Raw genomic sequence first — 25,217 nt, 5'->3', positions numbered from 1 at the left:
GTGGTAAAACCAAAAATGAAATAACTTTACACGATGAAACGGCACACTGACCGTGTTTTATCACACATAAAAGCTTTTAAAGTGGTTTATGTACGTGACCTGAGCCATAATATCCATGGAGGATTTATTTGTGCGCTCTAATCTTTTCTGAACACCAGCTGTTCTTTATACGCATGCGCAGAGAATCTGGGCCCTTTAACCGTCCCGCGCATGCGCAGTGTCATCGTACATTCGGCTTCTTTTTCAAAATGACGAACCCATTGCGCCGCGGAATGTTGTCCATCGAAGGAGTTTAAATAAAGAACCGGATCATTTGAATTTGAAGGTAAAGGGAACGAGTGTAGAAGTCATGTTGTGCTGTCAGCGAAACCGCTAATGTGTCTTAATATTTTGTTCTTTGTCTCTCTTTTAACGGTTTTATGCTTTGTGTTAGCATTAGATAGCATTTCAGGTTAACCGAGCAGTAAAGTAGCATTCATTACACGTGTCTGTTGTGATGTTCGTATATTAAGTAACTGCATTATCATGTGATGTGTAGATTATTTGCTGGATTTCATAATTTTAGGCCCCAATAAATGTTTCACAAGCCTTTTAGTGAAACGAGCAAACCTTAAACTAACTATTGTGTTCAAAAGGCATTGGTAGTTTTTTGTGTATGCTTTTTAACCACAATTTAGCACCTTGTTTTTACTTTTTATTTTGTTAAAATTGTATGCACCTATTTTGTAACCAAATGACAAGTTCCCGTGGAGAACAGTTTGGCACACTTATTTTTTACACATTGCATTGCTTATACACCTTAAGAAAACATTGATGCTTGTTTATAGGATTATGAACATAAAATTTTAATTACAAACTTATAGACATTTATATTTTCTGTTAGTATTGCTAATGTACATTTAGCAAAACTTTTATATTATGTATTTTATATTTTTTTAATATTATACTGATATATGGATTTACTGTAAAGCTGCTTTGCAACAATGCAAAACTGTAAAAAGTGCTATAAGAATTTTTTTATTTTTTTTTTTTGGTTCAGAATTATTTGTATAGGACTTTTTACAGTTTCATTGTTTCAAAGCAGCTTCACAAGAAAATAGAAAAAAGAAAAACGGAAATCATAGTATTATTGCAAAAGTTACTGTCCTCATAAATATATAAACATCTTCTAAAATGGTATATTCTTTTTCTTTAACTATTAAATATTAAGTTAATTTGATAAATAGCAAGTGTCATATTAAACTAGACATGCCTTTCCATCTTACATTGAAATGGCCCTTAAAAGAAGAAGAGTATGAGTTTGACATTACATAATAACATTTGCAATAATACCTTGAACAGCAGTGTAAAAAGCAGAGAAGTTATAGCAACATTATTAAATCATCATTAATGCATAGATAAATAATAGCAACATTATATTATAACATTATATATAAGTGTGCAGCCCAGCACCACACACGTTAAAAAATTTAAACCGTGAAGTGTTTAATATTTTAGCCGGTCCATTACAAGAAATCTATATTTAAGGGGACATTACACAAGACTTTTTTTAAGATGTAAAATAAATCTTTGGTTTCCCCAGAGTGCATATGTGAAGTTTTGGCTCAAAATACCATATTGTTAATTTGTTATAACAAGTAAAAATTGACGCTTTGTAGGTGTGAGCAAAAATTTGGGGTGTGTCCTTTTAAATGCAAATGAGCTTAACTCTGCACTAAATGGCAATGCTGTGGTTGGATAGTGCAGATTAGAGAGGACATATCAAGAAAATCTAACATTTTTCATGTTTAAGTGCTTTAATTGGGTCCCCAGTGCTTCTATCAACCTAGAAAATGTGAAAAAGATCAACCCAGTAACTTAGTTTTGGTAAACCATTCTCTGCAAGCATGTGAATTTGGCTCCCCCTGTGATGTCAGAAGGGGATAATACCGCCCCTTGATCTGCACTATCCAACCACGGCACTGCCGTTTAGTGCAGGGATCAACTTGTTTACATTTTTAAAGGACACACCCAAAAACAGCACATTTTTGTTCATGCTCACATAGTAGCAAATTTAACATGCTATAATACATTTTTCATATTGTGTTTTTAAAGTCGCAATGAAATTGAAATGAAAAACTATATATATATATATATTTTTAATATTGTGATATTATTAACAAATGACTTATCTGTGAGCTTCATTCTTTTTTTAAAATTCATGTGCCCCCATAATCTTTAATCAAAAATGCAAATCTCCTCCCCTCCTCAAAACGATCTCTCTTCACTTCCGGTCAAAAGTATGGCAGGTGGGCGGGGTCCGGGAGAAGATCGCAGCGATTAGCAATTAGCAACACGACCCAACTTCAAACGATCCAATCAGATCTCGATGGACAAATTCAAATCCAGCCCTGCCTTATTTAATCTCAAAAGCCGTTTCATTCGGATATACGTCACCACGGGGAAAATAAGGCAATCGTTACTTCCGTTTCATGGCGACTTTAACTAAAACATCAAATACGTACTCTGGGGACACCAAATATTTATTTGACATCCTAAAAAAGTCTTGTGAAATGTCCCCTTTAAGGGAAGGTATTGTCACCTTCTGACATCACAAGGGGAGCCAAATGTCAATGACCTATTTTATCCAAATGCTTGCAGAGAATGGTTTACCAAAAATACAAAAAAATTCTAGGTTGATAGAAGCACAATTATAGCACTTAAACATGAAAAAAGTCAGATTTTCGTGATATGTCCCCTTTAAGCTCTATATGCTCATTTGTAATCAATAAATTGAACTTTCATTTATTAGTCATTGGCCCTGCTCTCCTATATACTGGCATAACATCATCCATAAAAAATATTTTGATCAACCTTCATACAAAATCCTAGTTTAAGACGCAATGTTCTCGTTCATTTCTAGATACAAGATGGAGCTCCCGAACTACAGCCGACAGCTCATGCAACAACTGAATGCTTTGAGAAAAGAGAAGCGGTTCTGCGACTGCTCCATCCTGGTGGGAGAAACTCCTCATCCTGCTCATAAACTAGTGCTTGCTGCGTCCAGCATGTTATTTAAGTCGGTTCTCGAGGGTTCTGACAGCATCTCCATCGACACAGATTTAATCTCCTCTCAAGAGTTTTCTTGTCTTTTGGACCTCGTGTATACCGGTAAACTACCTCCTGGCAAGCACAACATCACTCGGCTCATAGCCGCTGCAGACAGCTTGCAGATGTTTGACGTTGCTGTGGGTTGTAAAAACATTCTCAATGACCTTATGAAACAAACCTCGGAGACCGGGGACACGGAAACACGTGAGGGGTCATCTATTAAAGATTTGAGAAGTATAGAGGACAGTGCAATTGAGATGATCGAACAAAATCAACCAAGGCTCAAAAAGATCCTGCAGAGGGTACGGCCGTGTGCTGACGCTCTTGAAACCTGGAATACAATCTCTGCAGAGGAACGCCAGGTCAAGATACAACACATTTATTTATTAATGATATTATTAGATAAAAGAGAGATCTCATGTTTGATCTTTTCCAGGTCATACTAGGCAATTTCAAAGATGATCCATCAGAAGATGAGATTTACCAGCAATTGCTCGGTCTGATCCGGGATGAGAGAGTCCTGTCAGCTCAGACTGTCCTTAAATTGGTAGATCAGTTAAAACACTTAATTTCTGATCCAGAATCAGCAATTGAGCAAGAAAAAAGTGAGGACTGCCCTAATCCAAAAGGTAAACTAACCTATCACAAACCAAATTTAGCTAATGAGTAACTTTACTATAAGATGTTTTCATGCCACAGATCCTACAGCACTCGGTCAGCGATCAGGTGGGCTTTTGGATCACATGTCAAAACTAACTCACCAACTTTCCAGTGTCAACAACCTGTCTGAGCTTTTGACCAAAGCTGTAAACGGCTGTAAGAATGATGTGGAAAAAATGGTAAATTGCTCTCCTTTTCTTATAAATAATACAAATGTGTGCATTGAAATCTATATTTAGTCTCCATATATATTTCTTTGTATAAGGAGGTGCTGGAGTGCTGTAATGCACCATCATCTGTTGAGGTGGTGAAGAGTTTGTTTTGTAAACTCAAAGAGACGACCATAACTGAAGAAACGCTTCAAATGCTTCTCCATGAGGTCAAGAAAAGCTCAGCAGATCTAGCAAACCTATTGGAGAACCTGAAAGACACAGGGGGTACGCACAGCATCCAGATCTAAAAAAGATAAAAACTTTTTAAATTTTAATTCTGATGCTTCCTACTTTGTCAGGTGAACAATCAGAGAAATGCACAGGGATGGATTTGTTGAAAACGTTTCAGAACAGACTCACAAAACTCAATCTGAACCACCAGTTCATCGAAGAGAGCCTTAAAACCGGTCCGGACATCTCTGCAGTCGAGAGAGAGGTAAAAGTGGGATTATACCGGGATTATGGATCAAGTTTGGATTCAATTCAAGAAATCATGTGTTAAAGGGGACTCTTATAAGATGTCAAATAAATCTTTGGCATCCCCAGAGTGCATTTGTGAAGTTTTAGCTCAAAATATCATATAGATAATGTATGATTTGATGTATGATTTGAGATAATGTGTTGTTTTTGGGTGTGTCCTTTAAAATGCAAATGCACGTAATGGCAATGCAGTTGTTGGATAGTGCAGATTAAGGGGCGGTATTATCCCCTTCTGACATCACAAGGGGAGCAAAATTTCAATTACGTATTTGGTTTACCAAAACTAAGTTACTGGGTTAATCTTTTTCACATTTTCTAGGTTGTTTTATGCACTGGGGACCCAATTATAGCACTTAAACATGCAAAAAGTCAATTTTCATGGTATGTCCCCTTTGATAGACTTTATGTTTGTGTGTTTATAGTGTATTCAAGCCCTGCTAGAAGAGCAAGCAGATGTTGATGTGTGTGAAAGGCTGATATCTTCAGTGTTTAAAGATGGAAGTTCACTGCAAGCTGTGACTGTCTGGAGGATTCTCGTGTGGGGACAGACACGAAATCCAAATTTACAGCTCATCATACAGGAAGTCAAGGAGAAACCAGACGCTCAAGATCTCCTCCAAACCAGTGAGAGTCTAACATCTTTTCGAAATCTTTATATGTGACCGTATGAGATCAGAAGCATCAAAGTTTAAAGAGCACCTATTGTCCGATTCACAATTTTACATTTCCTTTGCTGTGTAAGCAGAGCCGGCCCTAGACCTTCGGGGGCCCTAAGCACAATTTGGTCGGGGGCCCATTTGACCGTTTTAAGTAAGGCCTAAAGAAAAGAAATGACTACCTTATAACTATACTGTACATATTATATCTACTAAGTTATTTTTTTATTTTGTCTTTTAAATTATGTTTTTTAATTATTCTATGTATACTGTATGTTAATGATCTTTTTTACGCTGCTGGTCCTGAGTACGTTCTTACGTTCTTATGTGCCATGTAGCCTTCAGAATGACAATAAAAGACCTTGGGGTGGTCCCGGACAGGGATTATCTTAAGACAGGACTCTGCCTTAGTTTAATTAGAAAATATAACCAATTTTTACAAACATGCCTTACTAAAAACATTATTTGTGTGCATTTTGAGGCAAAACAAAGGGCACTGGTGTATTTTGAGATATGTCAGTGCAAGTTTTTTTCAATTTGGACAGCTCTTAGCCTACTTTTATTTTAGTCCATGACTAGTTTAAATTCGGTCAGGGAAACTGCCCCCTTGAGTTCTTGATTTGAGTTCTATGTTTGATGTCTAACAGGAAAAATATGATGCCACCAAACTGAATGGCAGTGCAGTGCAATGAGCACACCCTGATGAACTTGCTGAATAAAAAGACTGATAAAGTGATTTTCACTGACCATCAAAGAAACATCTTTAATTGACACCAGAGTTTAAGAGGCACAAACAACAGCCTATATATAATTTGAATGAAATGGAGTAAATAGAATAACATTTAAATAAAATATTATATAAGATAATAAATAGAACACTTAAATGTTTAAATTTTTCAAATAAACAACATTAACCATAATATCTAAAACACCACAAACAAGATTAAAAGTAGCTAACATTCGCTATAACAACCGCCTCACTATATATTATCCCTTACGTAAATAGCATAACAATAGTTAATAGGCTTGTTTGATATGAGCTAAATCTGTACATAACCGATCACCGGTGATCAGGGCGAGATGCGTTTTTCAACTTGTTCTTGACTTATGACATTCATATTTTTTATTAATTCCTTTAAACTTTTGTATTGGTGTTGGATTAGTTGTTCTGTGAGCTGTTTATATTTTACACAAAAACGAATTTAGACTTAGATTACATCCCAACATTTACTAAGTAGCCTTCCAGTAATGAACAGTTCACCTTTGTTGATTCTCCTTATAAACATCTTAATGTAAATGCATTTGTTGGTATTTCAGTTGCATCTATTTAATCCGCGATAAAATACGCGAACGCGATCTCTTCCATTGCTGATGTTTGCAGTCCACAACAAAGCGAGATTCATGAAGCATCCGGCTTGCCTGCAGTTTTTTCACTCCTCCCCTTACTGCAGCCGTCTGTGCTCGTCTATGCTGCGTTCCAGGCAACCTGTAACCCGTAACTCACGACTTCAAAACCATGACTCACGACTCTGAACTTGGAAGTACATCGATCTAGTACGAGTTCACGGGTGGGAAGTCACGGGTTTGACTGCCGTTCCAGTTCACTTTCACCGGTAGAAGGTTGTAAAAACACAAGTTACAGGCTGCCTGGAACGCTAGGGTCGTGAGTCGTGGTATTGAAGTCGTAACTCGCCATAATAAAGAACTAAATAAAAACAACTGTGCTTATTATGATGCCCGATAAAGAGCGCTGTAGATCCATTTCTTTTTATTTATTTTATGTTACTTTTGATGTATAATTTTTTTTCAACCACTACCTGGCAGTGACTCTATGGGGCCCTCTGCTGGCCACGGGGGCCCTTTGCAATTGCAAGTGTCGTTTAGTGGCTGGGCCGGCTCTGTGTGTAAGTGTGTATTAGTACATGTTAACGATATGCAAAAGGTACAAACCACAAAGTAAACGATGACGCGAGTTATCATCTCCAACGTAAATCCCTTTTCTTGGACTACAACAAACACACGGATTGTAGGCAACAGTTTACTTCCTGGGATTGGTGATGTAGACAAGACCGACATTATCATAATTCCTCCCGCTTGGACTCACAGCCTGTAAGTTAACTTCTGTTAGCATTGCATTGTTTCTGAATCTTTCAAACATGGTAAGGAGCGTTGCATTTCCTGCTGATGTTCGAGGTATTCAGACCAATCACAACGTTCAGATTAGCTGGCCAATTTTTTAACCATAAAACACACGAACACATTGTATTATACAAAATACTCGTACACAAAATAATGCTTTTTAGCAGATGCTTTAATTTCACTCATTGGTCTCACATTAATTTCAATCTTTGACATGATCTACTCAGTCAATATTAAAGATTTCAAAGATATTTTTTCACAGAATGATCTTTACATGTAAGATGATCTTATGTAGTAACAGTAAATCACAAAAAAATATTTTCACCAGATTACCAAATTACTATGTAACGCCATTTACTGAATACAAGATGTCTTTTGTTTTATAGTTGAAGACTTAGATGTGATTTTCGAGCACAAATCGCTTATTCTGGAGACCGTCAGTGATATATCTTTGCTCGAGCGAGGTGTGGAGGCGATGGCTCATGGGACAGAGCAGGCTGCTGAGGTTAGAAATGATTTAAAAAATATATTTGTTTATGCAGGCTTTTTGCGAATCTTTCAATGGTTGTTTTCGTGTGTCTTAGTTTCTCCAAAGCTGTCAAAATGCTGACGGTGAGCTGGAGTCTGTATCGCAAGTCCTCGAGAGAGTTTTGAGTCGCGATTCGCCGTTCGCCAGTCCGCTGTGCCAGCTGCTGTCTGCCAACCAGCAGAACTTTCCTCAGCTGTCCACCTTAGCAAAAGATCTCAAACATACAGGTGACAGACTCTTATGCACAGGTCTGTTTTTGCTAACGGGTGAGTCTTACGAAATCCAGACTTAGAAGGTGTCTAGCATCAGAATTTTTAAAAAGCCCTTGAAGCCTATTTTTTTGCACATATAAGATTAAGGTCTGAATTTACTATAACCATTATTTTTAGAGGATTTAAAAAATATTTCCTATAAAATTATTTAAATTTTTTTTTAGATTATCATTATCAAAAATTATCATTACTGCAACATGATATTACATTAAATATATGCATTTACAAACTCATTTTTCGGTAATGAGAACTAAAAAGTTGTCTAGGTACTATGACAAACAAAATTTCAACTTTTATCTGGAGAGAAAAATTAGAACTGCTTACCTGGTAGCCATCTTGAGTGTCACAGTCAATTATGTCCCTTCCAACAAAATTTTTTGAAAATGTTAGTTCCTTGAGGGCTTAAACAATGATTGAAAATTGTTGCGGAGGATGAGAAAGGTCTTGGACACATTTATATTCCTTATTATTTACCAATGTTTACCAAATACCACATGTTTATAGTATAACATGCACTGAAGCTTTTTAGTTTTTAGATTTTTTAATTATAAATATTTCCATGTCAAAGAACCCAATTCCAGTCATGGACACGTTGCGGTAATGAAAATGTTCTCCTTAAATGTGGAAAAAACAACAAAATTGGTTTGTATGATGTCATTTGAAATCATGTGCTAAATAGTACATGAAGAGATGTTTGTAACTGTATGCTTCTTATTTTGATACTCTTACTTTGCATTTACTTTTTTAATCAAAATGTTTCATGACACCTCATAAATCTAATTTCGCGAGAATCACAAGGTTTTTCTTGGTTTTGTTGCATTTGTTAATGTCTTCTTTCATCTAGCAGCATCTGGAGCCCAAGCAGTCCCAAACCCATCTGAATTGGAGCAAGAAGGGTCTGCTGCTGATTCTGAGGATGAGGAAGAGGACGACTCTGTAACAAGAGGAAAGAGGAAGCTCGTCCCTGTGTCCTACAGCTGTGAGTGGTGTAAAAAGACGTTTGACTTTAAATGTCGTCTGATAAAGCATAAGAAGGTTTGTGCGCTCTTGCCGGAGAAAGAGCAATGCTGCTCTAAGTGTCCCATGACATTTCCGACTCTCAAGAGCCTTCATCAGCACTGCACAGAAACCCACGACGGCCCTCCAGCCAAAAAGAAGAAAAAGGAAGAAGTACAGTGTGACCTGTGTGACAAGACCTTCAAACACTCTTCAGGTTTTTTATGATTTAATGTTTTCTACATAAACTCATCCTACCTAATGTAAAAGACATTCTGTGAAAATATTCTGTGATATCTTTAAAGGGACACTCCACAATAACAAGTTGTGATTTTCTAGGCAGATATGACTGGGTACTATACTCTCATTCTGGTGTAATAATCAAGGACTTTGCTGCCGTAACATGGCTGCACACTGCAAAAAATTATTTTCAAGAAAAAAAATTCTTAGTATTTTTGTCTTTGTTTTCAGTAAAAAAATATCTAAAAATTCTTAAATTAAGATTTAAATTTGTATCATCTCTATTTGTGCATTTTGCAAGACATTAATGTTTTCACCAATTCTGTCTCAAGTTGCATGGGTATATTTGTAGCAATAGCTTTTTTATGCCAACAATAATTAAGTAAAAGATCATGTTCCACACTGCAAAAAAATACTTTCTTACTTAGTATTTTTGTCTTGTTTTCAGTAAAAATATCTAAAAATTCTTAAATTAAGATGCTTTTTTCTTGATGAGCAGAACGATCCAAAGAAAATAAGTCTAGTTTTTAGACAAAAAATATTAAATTTAAGTGATGTTGTGCATAAAACAAGCAAAAAAATCTTGAAAATTTTTCTTAAACACTAAATAAAAAAAATTTGCTTACCCCAGTGGCAGATTTTTTTGCTTGTTTTATGCACAAAATCACTTAAATTTGATATTTTTTGTCTAAAAACTTGACTTATTTTCTTGGGTCGTTTGCTCATCAAGAAAAATTATCTTAATTTAAGAATTTTTTTGATATTTTACTGAAAACAAGACAAAAATACTAAGAATTTTTTTCTTGAAAATCTTTTTTTGCAGCGCAGGAGGCGCAATGATATTTCGCACACTGCAAAAAATTTCTTTCTTACTTAGTATTTTTGTCTTGTTTTCAGTAAAAATATCTAAAAATTCTTAAATTAAGATACTTTTTTCTTGATGAGCAAAACGATCCAAAGAAAATAAGTCTAGTTTTTGGACAAAAAATATCCAATTTAAGTGATGTTGTGCATAAAACAAGCAAAAAAATCTTTTTTCTTACACACTAAATTAAAAAAATTTGCTTACCCCATTGGCAGATTTTTTTTTCTTGTTTTATGCACAAAATCACTTAAATTTGATATTTTTTGTCTAAAAACTTGACTTATTTTCTTGGGTCGTTTGCTCATCAAGAAAAATTATCTTAATTTAAGATTTTTTTTGATATTTTACTGAAAACAAGACAAAAATACTAAGAATTTTTTTTCTTGAAAATCTTTTTTTGCAGCGCAGGAGGCGCAATGATATTACGCACACTGCAAAAAATGACTTTCTTACTTAGTATTTATTTCTTGTTTTCAGTAAAAATATCTAAAAATTCTTAAATTAAGATGTATTTTCTTGATGAAAATAAGTCTAGTTTTTAGACAAAAAGTATTTACTTTAAGTATATTAAGTAAATTACTGCTTAAAACAAGCAAAAACATCTGCCAATGGAATAAGAAAAATTTTCTTGAAATAAGTTGACTTTTTCATAAATACTTAATTTATGAACATTTTTCTTTTTTTAATTGGCAGATTTTTTTTATTGTTTTAAGCACTAATTTACTTAAAATGTGATATTTTTGTCTAAAAACTAGACTTATTTTCCTAGGTCATTTTGCTTATCAAGAAAATGCATTTTAATCTAAGAATTTTTAGATATTTCTACTGAAAACAAGACAAAAATACTAAGTACGAAAGTCATTTTTTGCAGTGCAGTGCCTGAAAATAGTCCCCTGCCATTGAAAGTAACCAAAAGTAACCTATTTTCGGACAGTGAGTAATATCACTACGCCTGCTGCAGCCATGTTTAAAAAAAATTGAAGTGTTCCTTTAATATTGACTGAGTAAAATATTGACTCATTGAAATCAAATTTTTAGTTGCTTCAAATCTCCTCATTAGATTATAAGACTTTAACCTGGATTACACAGACAATGTCAAAATCTCTCATCACAGGTGTGCTTTATCACAAACGCACTGAACATTTTGAAGAAAAGCCGTATGCGTGCGAGGAATGTGGGGCCAAATTTGCCGCCACCTCCTCCCTCAAGAACCACATGCGTCTGCACACGGGAGAGAAACCGTTTCATTGCAAACACTGCGACATGAGCTTCTCTGTGGCCGCCGCTTTGTCTTACCACACCAAAAAGAAGCACGCAGAAGGTGAGCGCTTGCTCTTATATGTGATGTCCCTTTTGGAAACCATGCATATGCTTGCTGATGAATATGGGTTAACTTCTACCTGCAGGTAAAATGTACTGCTGTCAGTACTGTTCGGCCTCGTTCGCACAATCCATCGAACTGACGCGTCACGTCCGCACACACACAGGAGATAAACCGTACGTCTGCAGGGATTGCGGAAAGGGTTTCAAACAAGCCAATGGGCTTTCTGTCCACCTACAAACCTTTCACAGTAAGAACATATTACACTTGAATGTCATATAATGGCGCCATAGGAAGCGTAGTTGCCATTTTGGGATGCTTTTAAAACATTATAAAAGGTGCTGGATAATTGTTCCTTTAGAGCTTAAATATATTACAAATTTTTGTTTTGCAAAAAAATCGGTATAGGTACAGTGGACTACAAAACCTGGACACTGGACACTACTGTGCAAAAGTCTTAGGCCACCACCACCAGACTTGTTGTTTTAGAAGTTTTAATGTCCATCCATATTTATTTTCAATCTATTTTATTAGGATACAAACAGAAAATACAGGAAATATGTAGAAAAATAAAAAAAATTCAGGACTAAATGTCTTCTTTATGCATCGTCAGTGTTTAGTGTGACCTCTCTTGGCATTAAACACATCGTGAGAGTTTTTGAGCAAAATTAAGTAAAAGACTAATTTCTTTAAAATTAAAAATGAGGATTTAATTTTATTTAGGTTTAAGAGATCCTGCAGTTTCCTGCTATTGCTCAAGGGGAAGGGGAGTTTACCCTAAAAACTTGACACATCAGTTTACATTTTTATTCAGTTTTTAATACTACATACATATTTCCTGTATTTTCTGGATGTATTCTATTAAAGAGACTAAGAAACAAAAAAATATGATCACTATTACATTGCAAAAAAAACAAAAAACAAATGTAATTCTGGCATGGTGGCCTAAGACTTTTGCACAGTAACGTATACACTGCAGAAAATGATTTTCTAGAAAAAACTTAGTATTTTCGTCTTGTTTTCAGTAAAAATGTAAAAAAATTCTTAAATTAAGTTGCTTTTTCTTGATGAGCAAAACGACCCAAGAAAATAAGTCTAGTTTTTAGACCAAAAATATCAAATTTAAGTGATTTTGTGCATAAAACCAGCAAAAAAATCTGCCAATGAATTTAGTGTTTAAAAAAATATTATTGTGCTTACCCCATTGGCAGATTTTTTTGCTTGTTTTATGCACAAAATTACTTACATTTTTGGGCCAAAAACTAGACTTATTTTCTTGGGTCGTTTTGCTCTTCAAGAAAAAGCATTTTAATTTAAGCATTTTTAGATATTTTTTCTGAAAACAAGACAAAAATACTAAGAATTTTTTCTTGAAAATAATTTTTTGCAGTGTATATGTAGCAATAGCCAACAATACATATGGGTCAAGATTATATATTTTTTAATGCCAAAAATTATTAGGATATTAAGTAAAGATCATGATTCGTGAAGATATTTTGTACATTTCCTACCATATATATAGAATATGTATTTATCATTATTAAAATTATCCAAATAATTTACTCACCACCATGTCATCCAAAATGTTGATGTCTTTCTTTGTTCAGTCGAGAAGAAATTATGTTTTTTTGAGGAAAACATTGCAGGATTTTTCTCATTTAAATGGACTTTAATAGACACCAACATTTAATACTTAACTCAACACTTAACAGTTTTTTCAACGGAGTTTCAAAGGACTCTAAACGATCCCAAACGAGGCATAAGGGTCTTATCTAGCAAAACGAATGTCATTTTTGACGATAAAAAATAACAAATATACACTTTTAAAGCACAACTTCTCGTCTAGATCCGGTTGTGATGTGCCAGCGTGACCCCACGCAGTACGTCATGACGTCAAGAGGTCACAGAGGACGAACGCGAAACTCCGCCCCAGTGTTTACAAGTGTGTTGAAAGAGGACCGTTCCTACGTTGTTGTATGTCAACTGATACTAATTAATGTATTTGTGTCAGTTTATTGTTTAAAATGGTCCGCAAATGTGCGTTTTACAGTGGGGCAAAAAAGTATTTAGTCAGCCACCAATTGTGCAAGTTCTCCCACTTAAAAAGATGATAGGGGCCTGTAATTTTCATCATATATAAACTTTAACTATGAGAGACAAAATGAGAAAAAAAATCCAGAAAATCACATTATCTGATTTTTTAAGAATTTTTTTGCAATTTATGGTGGAAAATAAGTATTTGGTCAATAACCAAAAAGCAAGATTTCTGGCTTTCACAGACCTGTAACTTCTATTTTAATAGGATCCTCTGTCCTCCACTTGTTACCTGTATTAATGACACCTGTTTGAACTTGTTAGCAGTATAAAAGACACCTGTCCACAACCTCAAACAGTCAGACTCCAAACTCAACTATGGCCAAGACCAAAGAGCTGTCAAAAAACACCAGAAACAAAATTGTAGACCTGCACCAGGCTAGGAAGACTGAATCTGCAATAGGTAAGCAGCTTGGTGTGAAGAAATCAACTGTAAGAGCAATTATTAGAAAATGTAAGACATACAAGAACACTGATAATCTCCCTCGATCTGGGGCTCCACGCAAGATCTCATCCCATGGGGTAAAAATTACCACCAGAATGGTGAGCAAAAATCCCAGAACCACATGGGAGGACCTAGTGTATGACCTGCTGAGAGCTGGGACTATAGTAACAAAGGCTACCATCAGTGACACACTATGCAGCCAGGGACTCAAATCCTACAGTGCCAGACGTGTCCCCCTCCTTAAGCCAGTACATGTCTGGACCCGTCTGAAGTTTGCTAGAGAGCATTTGGATGATCCAGAAGAAGATTGGGAGAATGTCATATAGTCAGATGAAACCAAAACTTAACTTTTTGAAGGAAACTCAACTTCTTGTGTTTGGAGGAGAAAGAATGCTGAGTTGCATCTAAAGAACACCATACCTACTGTGAAGCATGGGGGTGGAAACATCATGCTTTGGGGCTGTTTTTCTGCCAAGGGACCAGGACGACTGATCTGCATAAAGAAAAGATTGAATGTGGAAGATTTTGACTGAAAACCTCCTTTCGTCAGCGAGGGCATTGAAGATGAAACGTGGCTGGGTCTTTCAGCCTGACAATGATCCCAAACATACCGCCCGGGCAACGAAGGGGTGGTTTCGTAAGAAGCATTTTAAGGGCCAGGAGTGGCCTAGCCAGTCTCCAGATCTCAACCCCATAGAAAATCTTTGAAGGGAGTTAAAAATCCGTGTTGACCTGCGACAGCCCTAAAACATCACTGCTCTAGAGGAGATCTGCATGGAGGAATGGGCCAAACTACCAGCAACCGTGTGTGTAAACCTTGTGGAGACTTACAGAAAACGTTTGATCTCTGTCATTGCCAACAAAGGGTATATAACAAAGTATTTACATGTACTTTTGTTATTGACCAAATACTTATTTTTCACCATAATTTACAAATAAATTCTTAAAAAATCCGACAATGTGATTTTTCTGAATTTTTTTCTCATTTTGTCTCTCATAGTTGACGTGTACCTTTGATGAAAATCACAGGCCTCTCTCATCTTTTAATGTGGGAGAACTTGAACAAATGGTGGCTGACTAAATACTTTTTTGCCCCACTGTAAATATGTAACACGTGACCTTCTGTATGTCACTACGCATTTACGTTAGATCGCGCTGGACCGGACCTACACAAAAAGTTGTGGTTTAAAAGTAAAACATTTTTTGTCAAAAATGGCAATCGTTTTGCTAGATAAGACCCTTATGCCTCGTTTGGGATCGTTTATAGACCTTTGAAACTCCGTTGAAAAAAACTGTTAAGTGTTGAGTTAAGTATTAAATGTTGGGCTCTATTAAAGTCCATTAAAAGAGAAAAATCCTGCAATGTTTTCCTCAAAAAACATAATTTCTTCTCGACTGAACAAAGAAAGACAACAACATTTTGGATGACATGGTGGTGAGTAAATTATCTGGATTTTTCTTTTAAGAAAATGGAATATTCCTTTTAAAGGGGATTTTCTCAATATTTACATTTTTTTACACCCTTAGATTCAAGATTATCAAACAGTTGTATCTCGGCCAAATATTGTCCTATCCCAACAAACCATATATCAATGGAAAGCTTGCTTATGATGTTTAAATCTCAATTTTAAAAAATTGGATTGTCAAGCTTTTCAACATAGATTTTTATATTTAAGTATCAAACTGAAAGTGTGTCCAAATGTTTGATTGGTAGTATATCGCCTCTCAACACTATTTAGAGATCATATTTGTTGTTATTATCAGACCTTACAGAGCCCCATGACTGTCAGAAATGTCGGGTGAGTTTTTCTTCGCTCGATGAACTCCGGCAGCACATTCAGGACAATCATCCTAAAGACCTGCACCAGTGTCCTGACTGTAGCAAGCTCTTCAACAACGAAGCCAGTCTGGAAAAACACATGACCGTTCATGACGGCAGCAAACCATACAGCTGCAAGACATGCAATAAATGCTACCAGGTAAAAACTACAAGATGAATTAAATAAATAGTTTTGTTGCTATTAAGGGGGGGGGGGGGGGTGCATGGTTTTTAAAAAAACACTTGGGAACAGCGAGTTGGCCGACTACCAAAAGACACTTGTAGCCAATCAGCAGTAAGGGGCGTGTCTACTAACCGACATCATTGCCTGGGTTGCGTATGTGTGAGGCGGGTCTATCAAAAGAAGGTCCGGGTTTTTTGGGGGTGGGGGCGTGTTTGTTTAGGTGAGTTCAAATGTCAACACAACATTGGCTTTCAGGTGGCTTTTTTGTAAGAAACTTGCAATGTTTACACCACTTTTGTATATGCATAATATAATATATGTCTTAAGTCACATGGGTATATTTGTAGAAATAGTGTTTTCCTTTATGCCAAAAATCATTCGGATACTAAAGATCATAAAGATATTTTGTAAATTTCCATACCGTAAATATATATAACATTTATTTTCGTGAGTGGATGCAGTTGCTAATGACTTAATTTGGACAACTTAAAAGGCGATTTTCTCAATATTATGAGTTTTTGCACCTTCAGATTCAAGATTTCAAATAGTTGTATTTTGACAAAATATTGTCCTATGCTAACAAACCATACATCAATAGAAAGCTTATTTATTTAACTTTCAGATGTTGTAAAAAATTGACCCTTATGACTGTTTTTGTGGTCCAAGGTCACATATATTAACATTAAAGTTTGTTCCTTGAGTTTAATGCTTTTGTTTCTGACACAGACAGTCTCGGGCCTGTGGTACCATAATCGTACGGCCCACCCCGAGAGCATCACAGCCCAGGGCAATAAACCCATTAAATCTCTGCTCCAGTGTGACAAGTGTGTCAAGACCTTCAGCAACAGAAATAGCCTATTAAAACATCAGATAACTAATCATACAGGTAAGATATCAATAATTCTTGACATTTCATTCATTCATGTTTGCTATAATTTGATGTGTGATACAAACTAAGTTTGTCTGTTGAGTTACAGTTTTACCACATTTGTGTTCAGTATTATTTGGGCGGGGCTAAAACGGGGACTTGACGCAATCGCGAGCATTCAGTCAAGTTATAGCGGTACTTTAGAAATTAAAAAAGATGGCAGCTTTTCCGCAAGTGGGCGTGGTTTAAACGCTGACAGCGGACACGCCCCCATCGGTTGAGCATAGGCTCAGCAAAGAATCCTGCCTGTTTTTTCAAGATTTTGATGACTTATTTTATTTACTTGGCATTTTTTAAATCATTCAAATGTGTCTGTAGTTAATAATAATTTTTTCTCTGAACGCATTTAACTCTTTCCCCGCTATTGACGAGTTATCTCGTCAATTAAGAGAAAACATTTCCCAGCAAATGACGCTTTCCTGACGAGTTTTTATGGTAATCTGTAATTCCGCTATTACCCAATTTATAAAAAACTGAAGCAAAAACACATTTTTCAACATTTAAAACTCTGTGTATGTTTTAATAATTGTTCTAAATATAATCTTTAACAAAATTCCTTCACAAAAATGCAATAATTTCAGCTTTTTGCTCAAAATTTGGTATTTTTTAAGAAACCTACACTTTTTTAAAAAGTTATAAAAAAGAACAAATGAAGATAGGATGAAACATTTTTTCCCTGTTTTGTTTGTTTGAAAGCAGAGGGTCTGTTCTTTCATTTTATTTTTATATATTTATAGAAAAAAAGGCTTTTTGTGAAATTTTTGTGAAAATAACAAAAAATGCTGGCGGGCAACTTTAAAAAAAAAGGCTTGCGGGGAATTCGTTAATACTGGACTTGAGTTTTTGCGTGGTAGATTGTAAATCTGCAAAAATGTAAGAAAACAAAAGCATTAACAATATCAGTATCATATCAAGTATTGTGGACAGGTTCCTTTGACTTAGCAACTCAGCATCTTTCCAAAATAATGTGTTTACATGTTTTTAAGAAAAAACTCTCCTTAATATCTTATGTCTTTTAACACAAAATGTACCGTTAATATTACACTTATTGCATCGTTTCTGTAGCTCTGCTGGTAAAGCATTGGGTAGCAACACCAAGGCCATGGGTTCGATCCCAGGAAACATGTATATTGATAAATGTATGCACTCTACATTGCTTTGGATAACAGCTTCCACCAAGAGCATGAATGTAAAGTTATTGTATAATCTGTGTAATCTGGTTTTGTCATTCTTTTTGAAGTGCACTTGTGGAAGTGTGTGAATTGTGACGGCACCCTGACGAGTGAGGTGGAGTTACAGCAGCACATCTGCAGCGGACCGTCCAACCAAATCGACTCTGTGTTCAGCTGTGCCGTCTGCTCGCTTCACTTCTCTTCAGAACCTGAATTTCAGCAGCACTTCTTATCTACACATCTACAGGATGAAACACAGTCGCAGGTCTCCAGCTCTCAGACGGTAACACCGCGATGTCTTTTAACTCTTTCCCCGCCATTGACGAGTTATATCGTCAATTAAGAGAAAACATTTGCATAAAAACACCTGTTTCTGAAGATTTTTGGTTAATCTGCAATACCACGATTATCCACTTACCCAATTTATGAAAAAAAAACTGAAGCCAAAACGTTATTTACTAATTTTAAACTCTATGGGGTGGTTTCCCAGACAGGGATTAGTTTAAGCCAGGACTACACTGCAAAAAATTATTTTCAAGAAAAAAAATTCTTAGTATTTTTGTCTTGTTTTCAGTAAAAATATCAAAAAATTCTTAAATTAAGATGCTTTTTCTTGATGAGGAAAACGACCCAAGAAAATGAGTCTTAGACCAAAAATATCAAATTAAAGTGATTTTGTGCATAAAACTAGAAAAAAATTGCCAATGGGGGTAAGCTATTTTTTCTTGAAATTTTCTTGAATGTAGTGTTTAAGAAATTTTTTTATGATTTTTTTGCTTACCCCATTGGCAGTTTTTTTGCTTGTTTTATGCACAAAATCACTTAAATCTGATATTTTTGGTCTAAAAACTAGACTTATTTTGCTCATCAAGAAAATACATTTTAATTTTTTTTTTAAATTTATATTTTTACTGAAAACAAGACAGAAAAACTAAGATTTTTTTTCTTGAAAATCATTTTTTGCAGGGTGTCAGTGCAAGTTGTTTTCAGTTTGGACAGCTCTTACATTTATTTTAGTCTAGGACTAGTCTAATAACTGTTTGGGAAACCGCCCCATGTATGTCTTGATAATCGTTCTGAATCTTATCTCTAACAAAATTCCTTCACAAAAATTCAAATATTTCAGCTTTTTGCTTGAAAATTATTCATAAGCAGAGAAAAAAATATAGATAGGATGAAACTGTTTTTCCCTTTTGTTTGTTTGTTTGAAAAAAAATTTAATTTAGAAATTTTCCTGGAAGGCACTTTGTGAAAATTACAGAAAATGCTGGCGGCAACTTTTCAAAAAATGGCTGTCAGGGAATGAGTTAAAATATGCATGATCCAAATCATCCTGTTTTAATAACATCAAAAAATCTTTCCAGGTGATTCAGTGTGAGGATATGGTCAGTCAAGAGGCGGAGCAAGTGATTGGCCTTGACCAATCACAGATTGAGCCTTCAGAACAAGTGTTTGTTGCTCTTGGCGATCAACAGGACACTGCCAGCGGTTCAGGAATCGTTGCTTTGAGCATGGAAGATCTACTGAACGGCACAGTTACTCTCATCTGTGAAGAGGGTCAATAAACTTTACTCTGGTTAAAGGGTTTATGATCATAATTCACCGTTGAGATAACTTATTGATCTAGAATTGTATTTATTTGATCTTCTTTTAATAGACAGCTGCCACACATAAAACATTTTACACCAAAATGCTAGGTATTTATTTGTCAGACTGTAGCACAGGATTGATGGTATTTGCTATATTTTGTTGTTATATTAAATGCATGTGTTTTTTGAATAAGATCAGGCTTTAATCCCTGGCTTACTTGTTTTGCAAATTGTATTGTATATAAAATATTTTGTGACAATTTTATAAACTTCATTTATACATCTGTGCATAAATCTATTATTTCATATACGCATAAGTTGTCTAAAAAAATTACTTTTTAGTGATAAATCATGACATATCTTTTAAGTCATTTTACAAAAATAACATCAAACAAGTATATAAAGCATACAATCAATCAAGTTTATTATTCAAAGGGAAGCTCACACAAATCATCAAATACTTTCATACAGAGTAAAATAAACATTAACATATCTTTACACATTCATAATTCACAGCCCACAACCCTGAGACATTGTTTTTTTTTACATTCATGAATGATAACTTGTCCAAGATGTGCAATTACTATACATAAAGAGAAAACATTTTAACAGTATATGTATTGCATCAAATCAATATAACCAATATATCATACTGAAAACACATCTTTTCATACAATTCAATAAAACTTACATAATTGTGTTATGACATAAAATGTTTCCCGGTTTATTCATAAGCAGTACACATTAAGGGTTAAACCGTATTTACAGTTCAATCTGGGACAGTAAAACTGCAAAAAATACTCTGGTGTGTGTTAGTAAGCAATGCATATAAAAGATATCGGATGAATAAATAAATCAGAGCAATCTTGTGTTATTCACTTGAATAAAATACAACACAACACAAGAAACAAACAAACATTATAACAATTGCAGTTATAAACCATGATGAAAATAATTTTTGTATTGGTTAAAAATATATTTTAATAGTGCACTCCAGTCCAAAACAATTTACGTCCATAAAACAATTTCAAACAAGTTTCAGTTGTGTCGTGTTATTCAGGAAGGTATACAAACAGAAAAAAACTAATATATCCTACCATGAAGGGCTGGGTTAAAAAATTAATTCACCAATTTTAAACGTAATTTTTAAAAACGTAATCTCAAACATACTTTGTGGTACAGTTTGGTAAAGTAATATTTAAATTTGCATTATGTTAATGAATTCAAGTGTTTAATGTTTTTATTATTTAGTTTGTGTCAACCTTGTGTGCATTTTATGTAAATATAATTTATGGACTTCTTTTGTTAAATTAAAAATCAATTAAACATAGCCTACAGTAATTGTGTGTGCACTATTGTAATGTCAATGCACGTAACTTGTTAATAAAAAGGTCTTTCATTAATCTTCTAGATAAGTAGGTGCTTACCAGCATTTATATGTAAAAAATTATATTTACAGGGCTCCAGACTAACTTTTTTCACTAGGAGCACAGTGGCCCCCAACTGAAAATTTTAGGGGCGCAACCAGAAAATTTAGGGGAACACACTGTAAATCAACATGCTAACCAAATATTCACATTTCTACTAATTTCCACTGTATTATTAATAAATACTCTAAAAAAAGGTAAAATTTACTGGTTGCATATGTGCGACTGGATGTAAAATTCAGTGGCACACTCTCAAATTTTAGGGGCAAAATGCCACCATTTGGGGGCAGTCTGGAGCCCTGATTTAAACGTTAATTCTAAGTTTGTGAAATTAAAGTTTGCCAACCAATTGATAATAATCAAACTAATTCAAAATCAAATCATAACCATAAAAACCAGAATCAAATTGAATCGTCATTGTTCTCAGTACCCAGCCCTACAACTATGATGTATCTTACTAAACTCCAAAATTAAAACATAGTAAAATACACTGCAAAAAATGTTCACATGAATGTGATAAGGATTAGAGCAAAACCAATTTATAACCAAGAATTAATAACACTCGCTGACTTACACAAGATTAGTAAGGTTGCACTAAAACCCCAGTAGTGCTTTTGTTATGTTTTGCATTTGAAACATTGTTTTCCCAGAGGAATCCATACTAACCAGTGCATAGTACAATAACACCATCTTTATCAATTACATAAAAAGGTTGTGCACAAAACACAACTAGTTGCTTGTATCAAATTTAGCTCTTTAAGTGGACACAAATGTATAAATGTTTTTTTGTGTACAAGTATGCACTAAAGAATAAACTGCAGCAGTCAGGTTCCCTAATGATGATGCATTAAGTGCAGACTATATTCAGGCCTGTTAATGAGGATGCATTGTTTGTTTATTGTGCATCTTCATTGTAAAAGCGATTAAAGTGGTGCACTTGCCCTTTTTAGAAAATAAAGTGATGCTTGCTGGGTTTACAATGCATTATGGGAATTTAGAAAGCTGGTGTTTGAGTTGTGCTTACTACCAAACTAGGGAACAAATTAGGATGGTCCAACATCTACTAAAGTCCATAGCCCTATGTACGCCTAATTGTGAGACTTTAGTAGTGTTCAGTTAGTAATCTTCTTTTTGGGCAGAAAGGCACTGGTGATTTGGTTCATCACCACCAAGGCGGGAAAAAGCGGTAAGAACACGAAGACGTACCAAGTCATGCCTTTAACCGTAGCCTGAAACCAGTCTGTAAACATGGCTGTCATGACTGTGACGGTGGACAACAGGTAGGCCACCAGTCCACAGGTGGCATGATACAGTCTTAATCGAGGAAACGACTGAGTGCTGATGAGCTTGGGAAACAGAAGAAAGATGCCACAGATCGCTTGCAAGACGGTAGCGGCCATCGTGCTGACGCCCAACAGACTGTGCCATGAAGTGAAATGAGAATGCTCCGAAACGTTCTTACTGGCCACCATGAAACAAAAGCCTGTAGCTCCGAACACAAGCAGCAGAGCCTGGATAACCCAATGCAGACGGACTTTCCATTTACGGGATTTAAAGCAGAACGGACTTCCCTCAGCGGAGAAAAGCAGGATCCCTTCTGTCATGCACAGGCAAAACTAAGAGAGGGGAGATCAAATAGTGAGATTTTGATTTCAATCTTTAACATAATAACCTTTAATATTGAGAAAGGTCACATTTTCACAGATGTTCTTTACATTACGTAGGTAGAATACAGTAAATCACTAAAAATTGACTTGACAAATATGCATATTCCTAATACAAACACACAGGTTAACTCTTTCCCGTCATTGACGAGTTATCTCGTCAATTAAGATAAAACATTTGCATAAAAAAAGTGTTCCTGATAAATTTTTATGTTAATCTGCAATAACACGATTATCCAGTAGATGGTGCACTAACCCAATTTATAAAAAAATGAGGCCAAAATGTTATTTACTAATTTTAAACTCTGTGTACATTTTGATAATCATTGAGAATCTGATCTCTAACAAAATTCCTTCACAAAAATTTAATTAAAAGAAAAATAATCCATATTTAAGAGTTTAAAAGCAGAGAAAAAAATATAGATAGCATGACATGTTTTTTTTTCCATTTGTTTGTTTATTGTTTGTTTGAAAGCAGAGGGTCTGTTCTTTCATTTGATATATTTGTATGTTTATATATTTTTAGAAAATTTTCCTGTAATGTATTTTGTGAAACTTTTGTGAAAAGTCACAAAAAATGCTTGCGGGCAACTTTTCAAAAAATGACTGGCAGGGAATGAGTTAATCTGACTCCATTGCTTTTGTGCGTCTCCACAGTCAATTCATTATTTAAAGACATGCATATTTTATGCATTACCCAACAGGCTGAGACACACATTGTTTTTCACAGAAAATATATACAGAAGTGATTATAGTAAAAACAAAGCCACCTCTTTCCAGTTAACCTCTTTCGTAAGCCTATGGCTAAAGAAATCTGTTGCATTATGTACAAATAAAATTAGGTAGAGTGACAACTTACCGCAAGTGACATGCAGACAGGATGCCAAGAGAAAAGACCTAAAATCAAACACTGCGTGAGTACATAAATAAAGTGCAAGTACAATATCCATAATGCAATGATAAATGTTAAAAACAATGTAAATACTATAGTACATTTACATATTAACTCATTCATAAACCACTATATTGATATGGTACTCAAAGATACATTAAAATGGAAAAAATAGGTCTGCATAACGATTAATCGCAACTAATCGTTTGCAGAATAAAAGTTTTTGTTTACATCATATATGTGTGTGTACTGTGTATAATAATTATGTATATATAAATACAAACACATGCATGTATAGGTGTATATACATTTTTATATTTATATATAATTGATATTATATATAAATACTTGATATATAAATATATTTTTTCTTAAAATTATACATGTATGTGCATACACATCATTATTATACATAGCACACACACACACACACACACACACACACACACACACACACACATATATATATAATGTAAACAAAAACTTTTATTCTGCAAACGATTAGTTGCGATTAATCGTTATTCGGCCCTAAAAATAAAATAAAAATATGATTTTTATACTCATATATGAAAAGAAAAATATGACTTTAAATATAAAAAGCCTAAAAATATGGTTAACGTGATACTTATGTATAAAACTGACTTGAAACGTTGATTCTTGTACAAAGACTACAACTTGTAAGTCAGCAAATACATATAGTACAACACACTTACCCTAAAATCAAAATAAATAGAAGTGTAGGTTTAAAATTGTAATAACTCACTTGTTCCGGGTCTGGACAGTATGGATATGAGAATAACCAGTCCGACTGAGATGAAGTGTGCAGTGATGACAGAAACTCTTCGCAGCCACACGTACAGCCAATACTCGCGCATCACGAGCCCTTCGCCCACAGAGCTGTACTCAATATCCACAGACGAGCGCATCCCTCTCGGCATTCCCAGTCTCTTAATCCGGTTTACCTGAGGTTAAGTGTCTTCATGGACCAAACAAGACTAGGACAACCTACAAACCCTTAAGTTCCGAGCCCAGATCTTCACATCATAATTAAATATAGTCATAAAAATGGCATTTATAATATGCAGTTCAGCCCAAGAGTCATTCCCAAGACTGTCCTTTTCAAAACCAGATTTATAGTTTCAGTTTTTAGATTTGAAACAACATGAGTAAACTTTAAAAACGTTTCGGTTTTAAGAGAAAACTTGCGGCGAGAGCGCGGTTATTCCTGATGGGTGCCATTTTCATTGTTGTGACAGAGGCACTTGGAAACGCATTTCCTGGATAGGCGTCTTTAACATACATGATTCGAGACGTTTCATTGGATGATAGAAAGCAACGTGACCACCACTTAATTAATATTCATGAGGACTTGCGAATAGGAAATCCGCGAAGGTGAACCGACAGGAAGGTGACATCAAAGTACCGCGAGAGTGATAGGGATGAGCTTGCATTCGAACCGCTCTCGCGGTATTGTGATGTCACGTTCCTATTGGTTCTTGTGTCACCGAATGAAGTCGAACAAACCCTAAACCCTATTTAACAT

The 25,217-nt window shown here is 35.0% G+C and overlaps 2 protein-coding genes across 2 annotated transcripts; one reads left to right on the top strand and one right to left on the bottom strand.

Annotated features, from left to right (window-relative positions):
* The first annotated feature begins 225 nt into the window (after nt 1-225).
* Nucleotides 226-19,973, top strand: zbtb40 (zinc finger and BTB domain containing 40). Its single transcript, XM_065240945.1, has 16 exons — nt 226-325; nt 2,903-3,452; nt 3,527-3,719; nt 3,790-3,929; nt 4,016-4,187; nt 4,262-4,398; nt 4,865-5,066; nt 7,624-7,742; nt 7,822-7,993; nt 8,886-9,251; nt 11,254-11,460; nt 11,546-11,710; nt 15,764-15,978; nt 16,729-16,888; nt 18,171-18,385; nt 19,467-19,973. Exons 2-16 carry the CDS (start codon nt 2,910-2,912, stop codon nt 19,665-19,667), a joined length of 3,207 nt encoding a protein of 1,068 aa, XP_065097017.1. The 5' UTR covers nt 226-325; nt 2,903-2,909; the 3' UTR covers nt 19,668-19,973.
* Nucleotides 19,974-20,096: 123 nt separating this feature from the next.
* cyb561d1 (cytochrome b561 family, member D1) lies at nt 20,097-24,944 on the bottom strand. Its single transcript, XM_065240947.2, has 3 exons — nt 24,438-24,944; nt 23,642-23,679; nt 20,097-22,734 (listed from the first exon to the last, which is right to left on the bottom strand). The coding sequence occupies exons 1-3, from the start codon at nt 24,610-24,612 to the stop codon at nt 22,231-22,233; spliced, it is 717 nt and encodes a 238-aa protein (XP_065097019.1). The 5' UTR covers nt 24,613-24,944; the 3' UTR covers nt 20,097-22,230.
* Between the last annotated feature and the right edge of the window lie 273 nt (nt 24,945-25,217).

This window comes from Paramisgurnus dabryanus, chromosome 14, assembly GCF_030506205.2.
Source record: "Paramisgurnus dabryanus chromosome 14, PD_genome_1.1, whole genome shotgun sequence".
Lineage (NCBI taxonomy): Eukaryota > Metazoa > Chordata > Actinopteri > Cypriniformes > Cobitidae > Paramisgurnus > Paramisgurnus dabryanus.
The sequence above is the reverse complement of the archived record's forward strand: the minus strand, read 5'-3'. Positions and strand labels throughout refer to the sequence as shown.

Excerpts from the sequence above, each read along its gene's own strand:
- zbtb40 (XM_065240945.1), top strand. The coding sequence starts at position 2,910 with ATGGAGCTCCCGAACTACAGCCGACAGCTCATGCAACAACTGAATGCT. Across the intron at positions 11,461-11,545 it reads CAAAAAGAAGCACGCAGAAG|GTAAAATGTACTGCTGTCAG; the intron begins GTGAGCGCTTGC and ends TTCTACCTGCAG. Across the intron at positions 11,711-15,763 it reads CCACCTACAAACCTTTCACA|ACCTTACAGAGCCCCATGAC; the intron begins GTAAGAACATAT and ends TGTTATTATCAG.
- cyb561d1 (XM_065240947.2), bottom strand. The coding sequence starts at position 24,612 with ATGCCGAGAGGGATGCGCTCGTCTGTGGATATTGAGTACAGCTCTGTG. Across the intron at positions 23,680-24,437 it reads ACTGTCCAGACCCGGAACAA|GTCTTTTCTCTTGGCATCCT; the intron begins GTGAGTTATTAC and ends GTTTGATTTTAG. Across the intron at positions 22,735-23,641 it reads CTGTCTGCATGTCACTTGCG|TTTTGCCTGTGCATGACAGA; the intron begins GTAAGTTGTCAC and ends CCCCTCTCTTAG.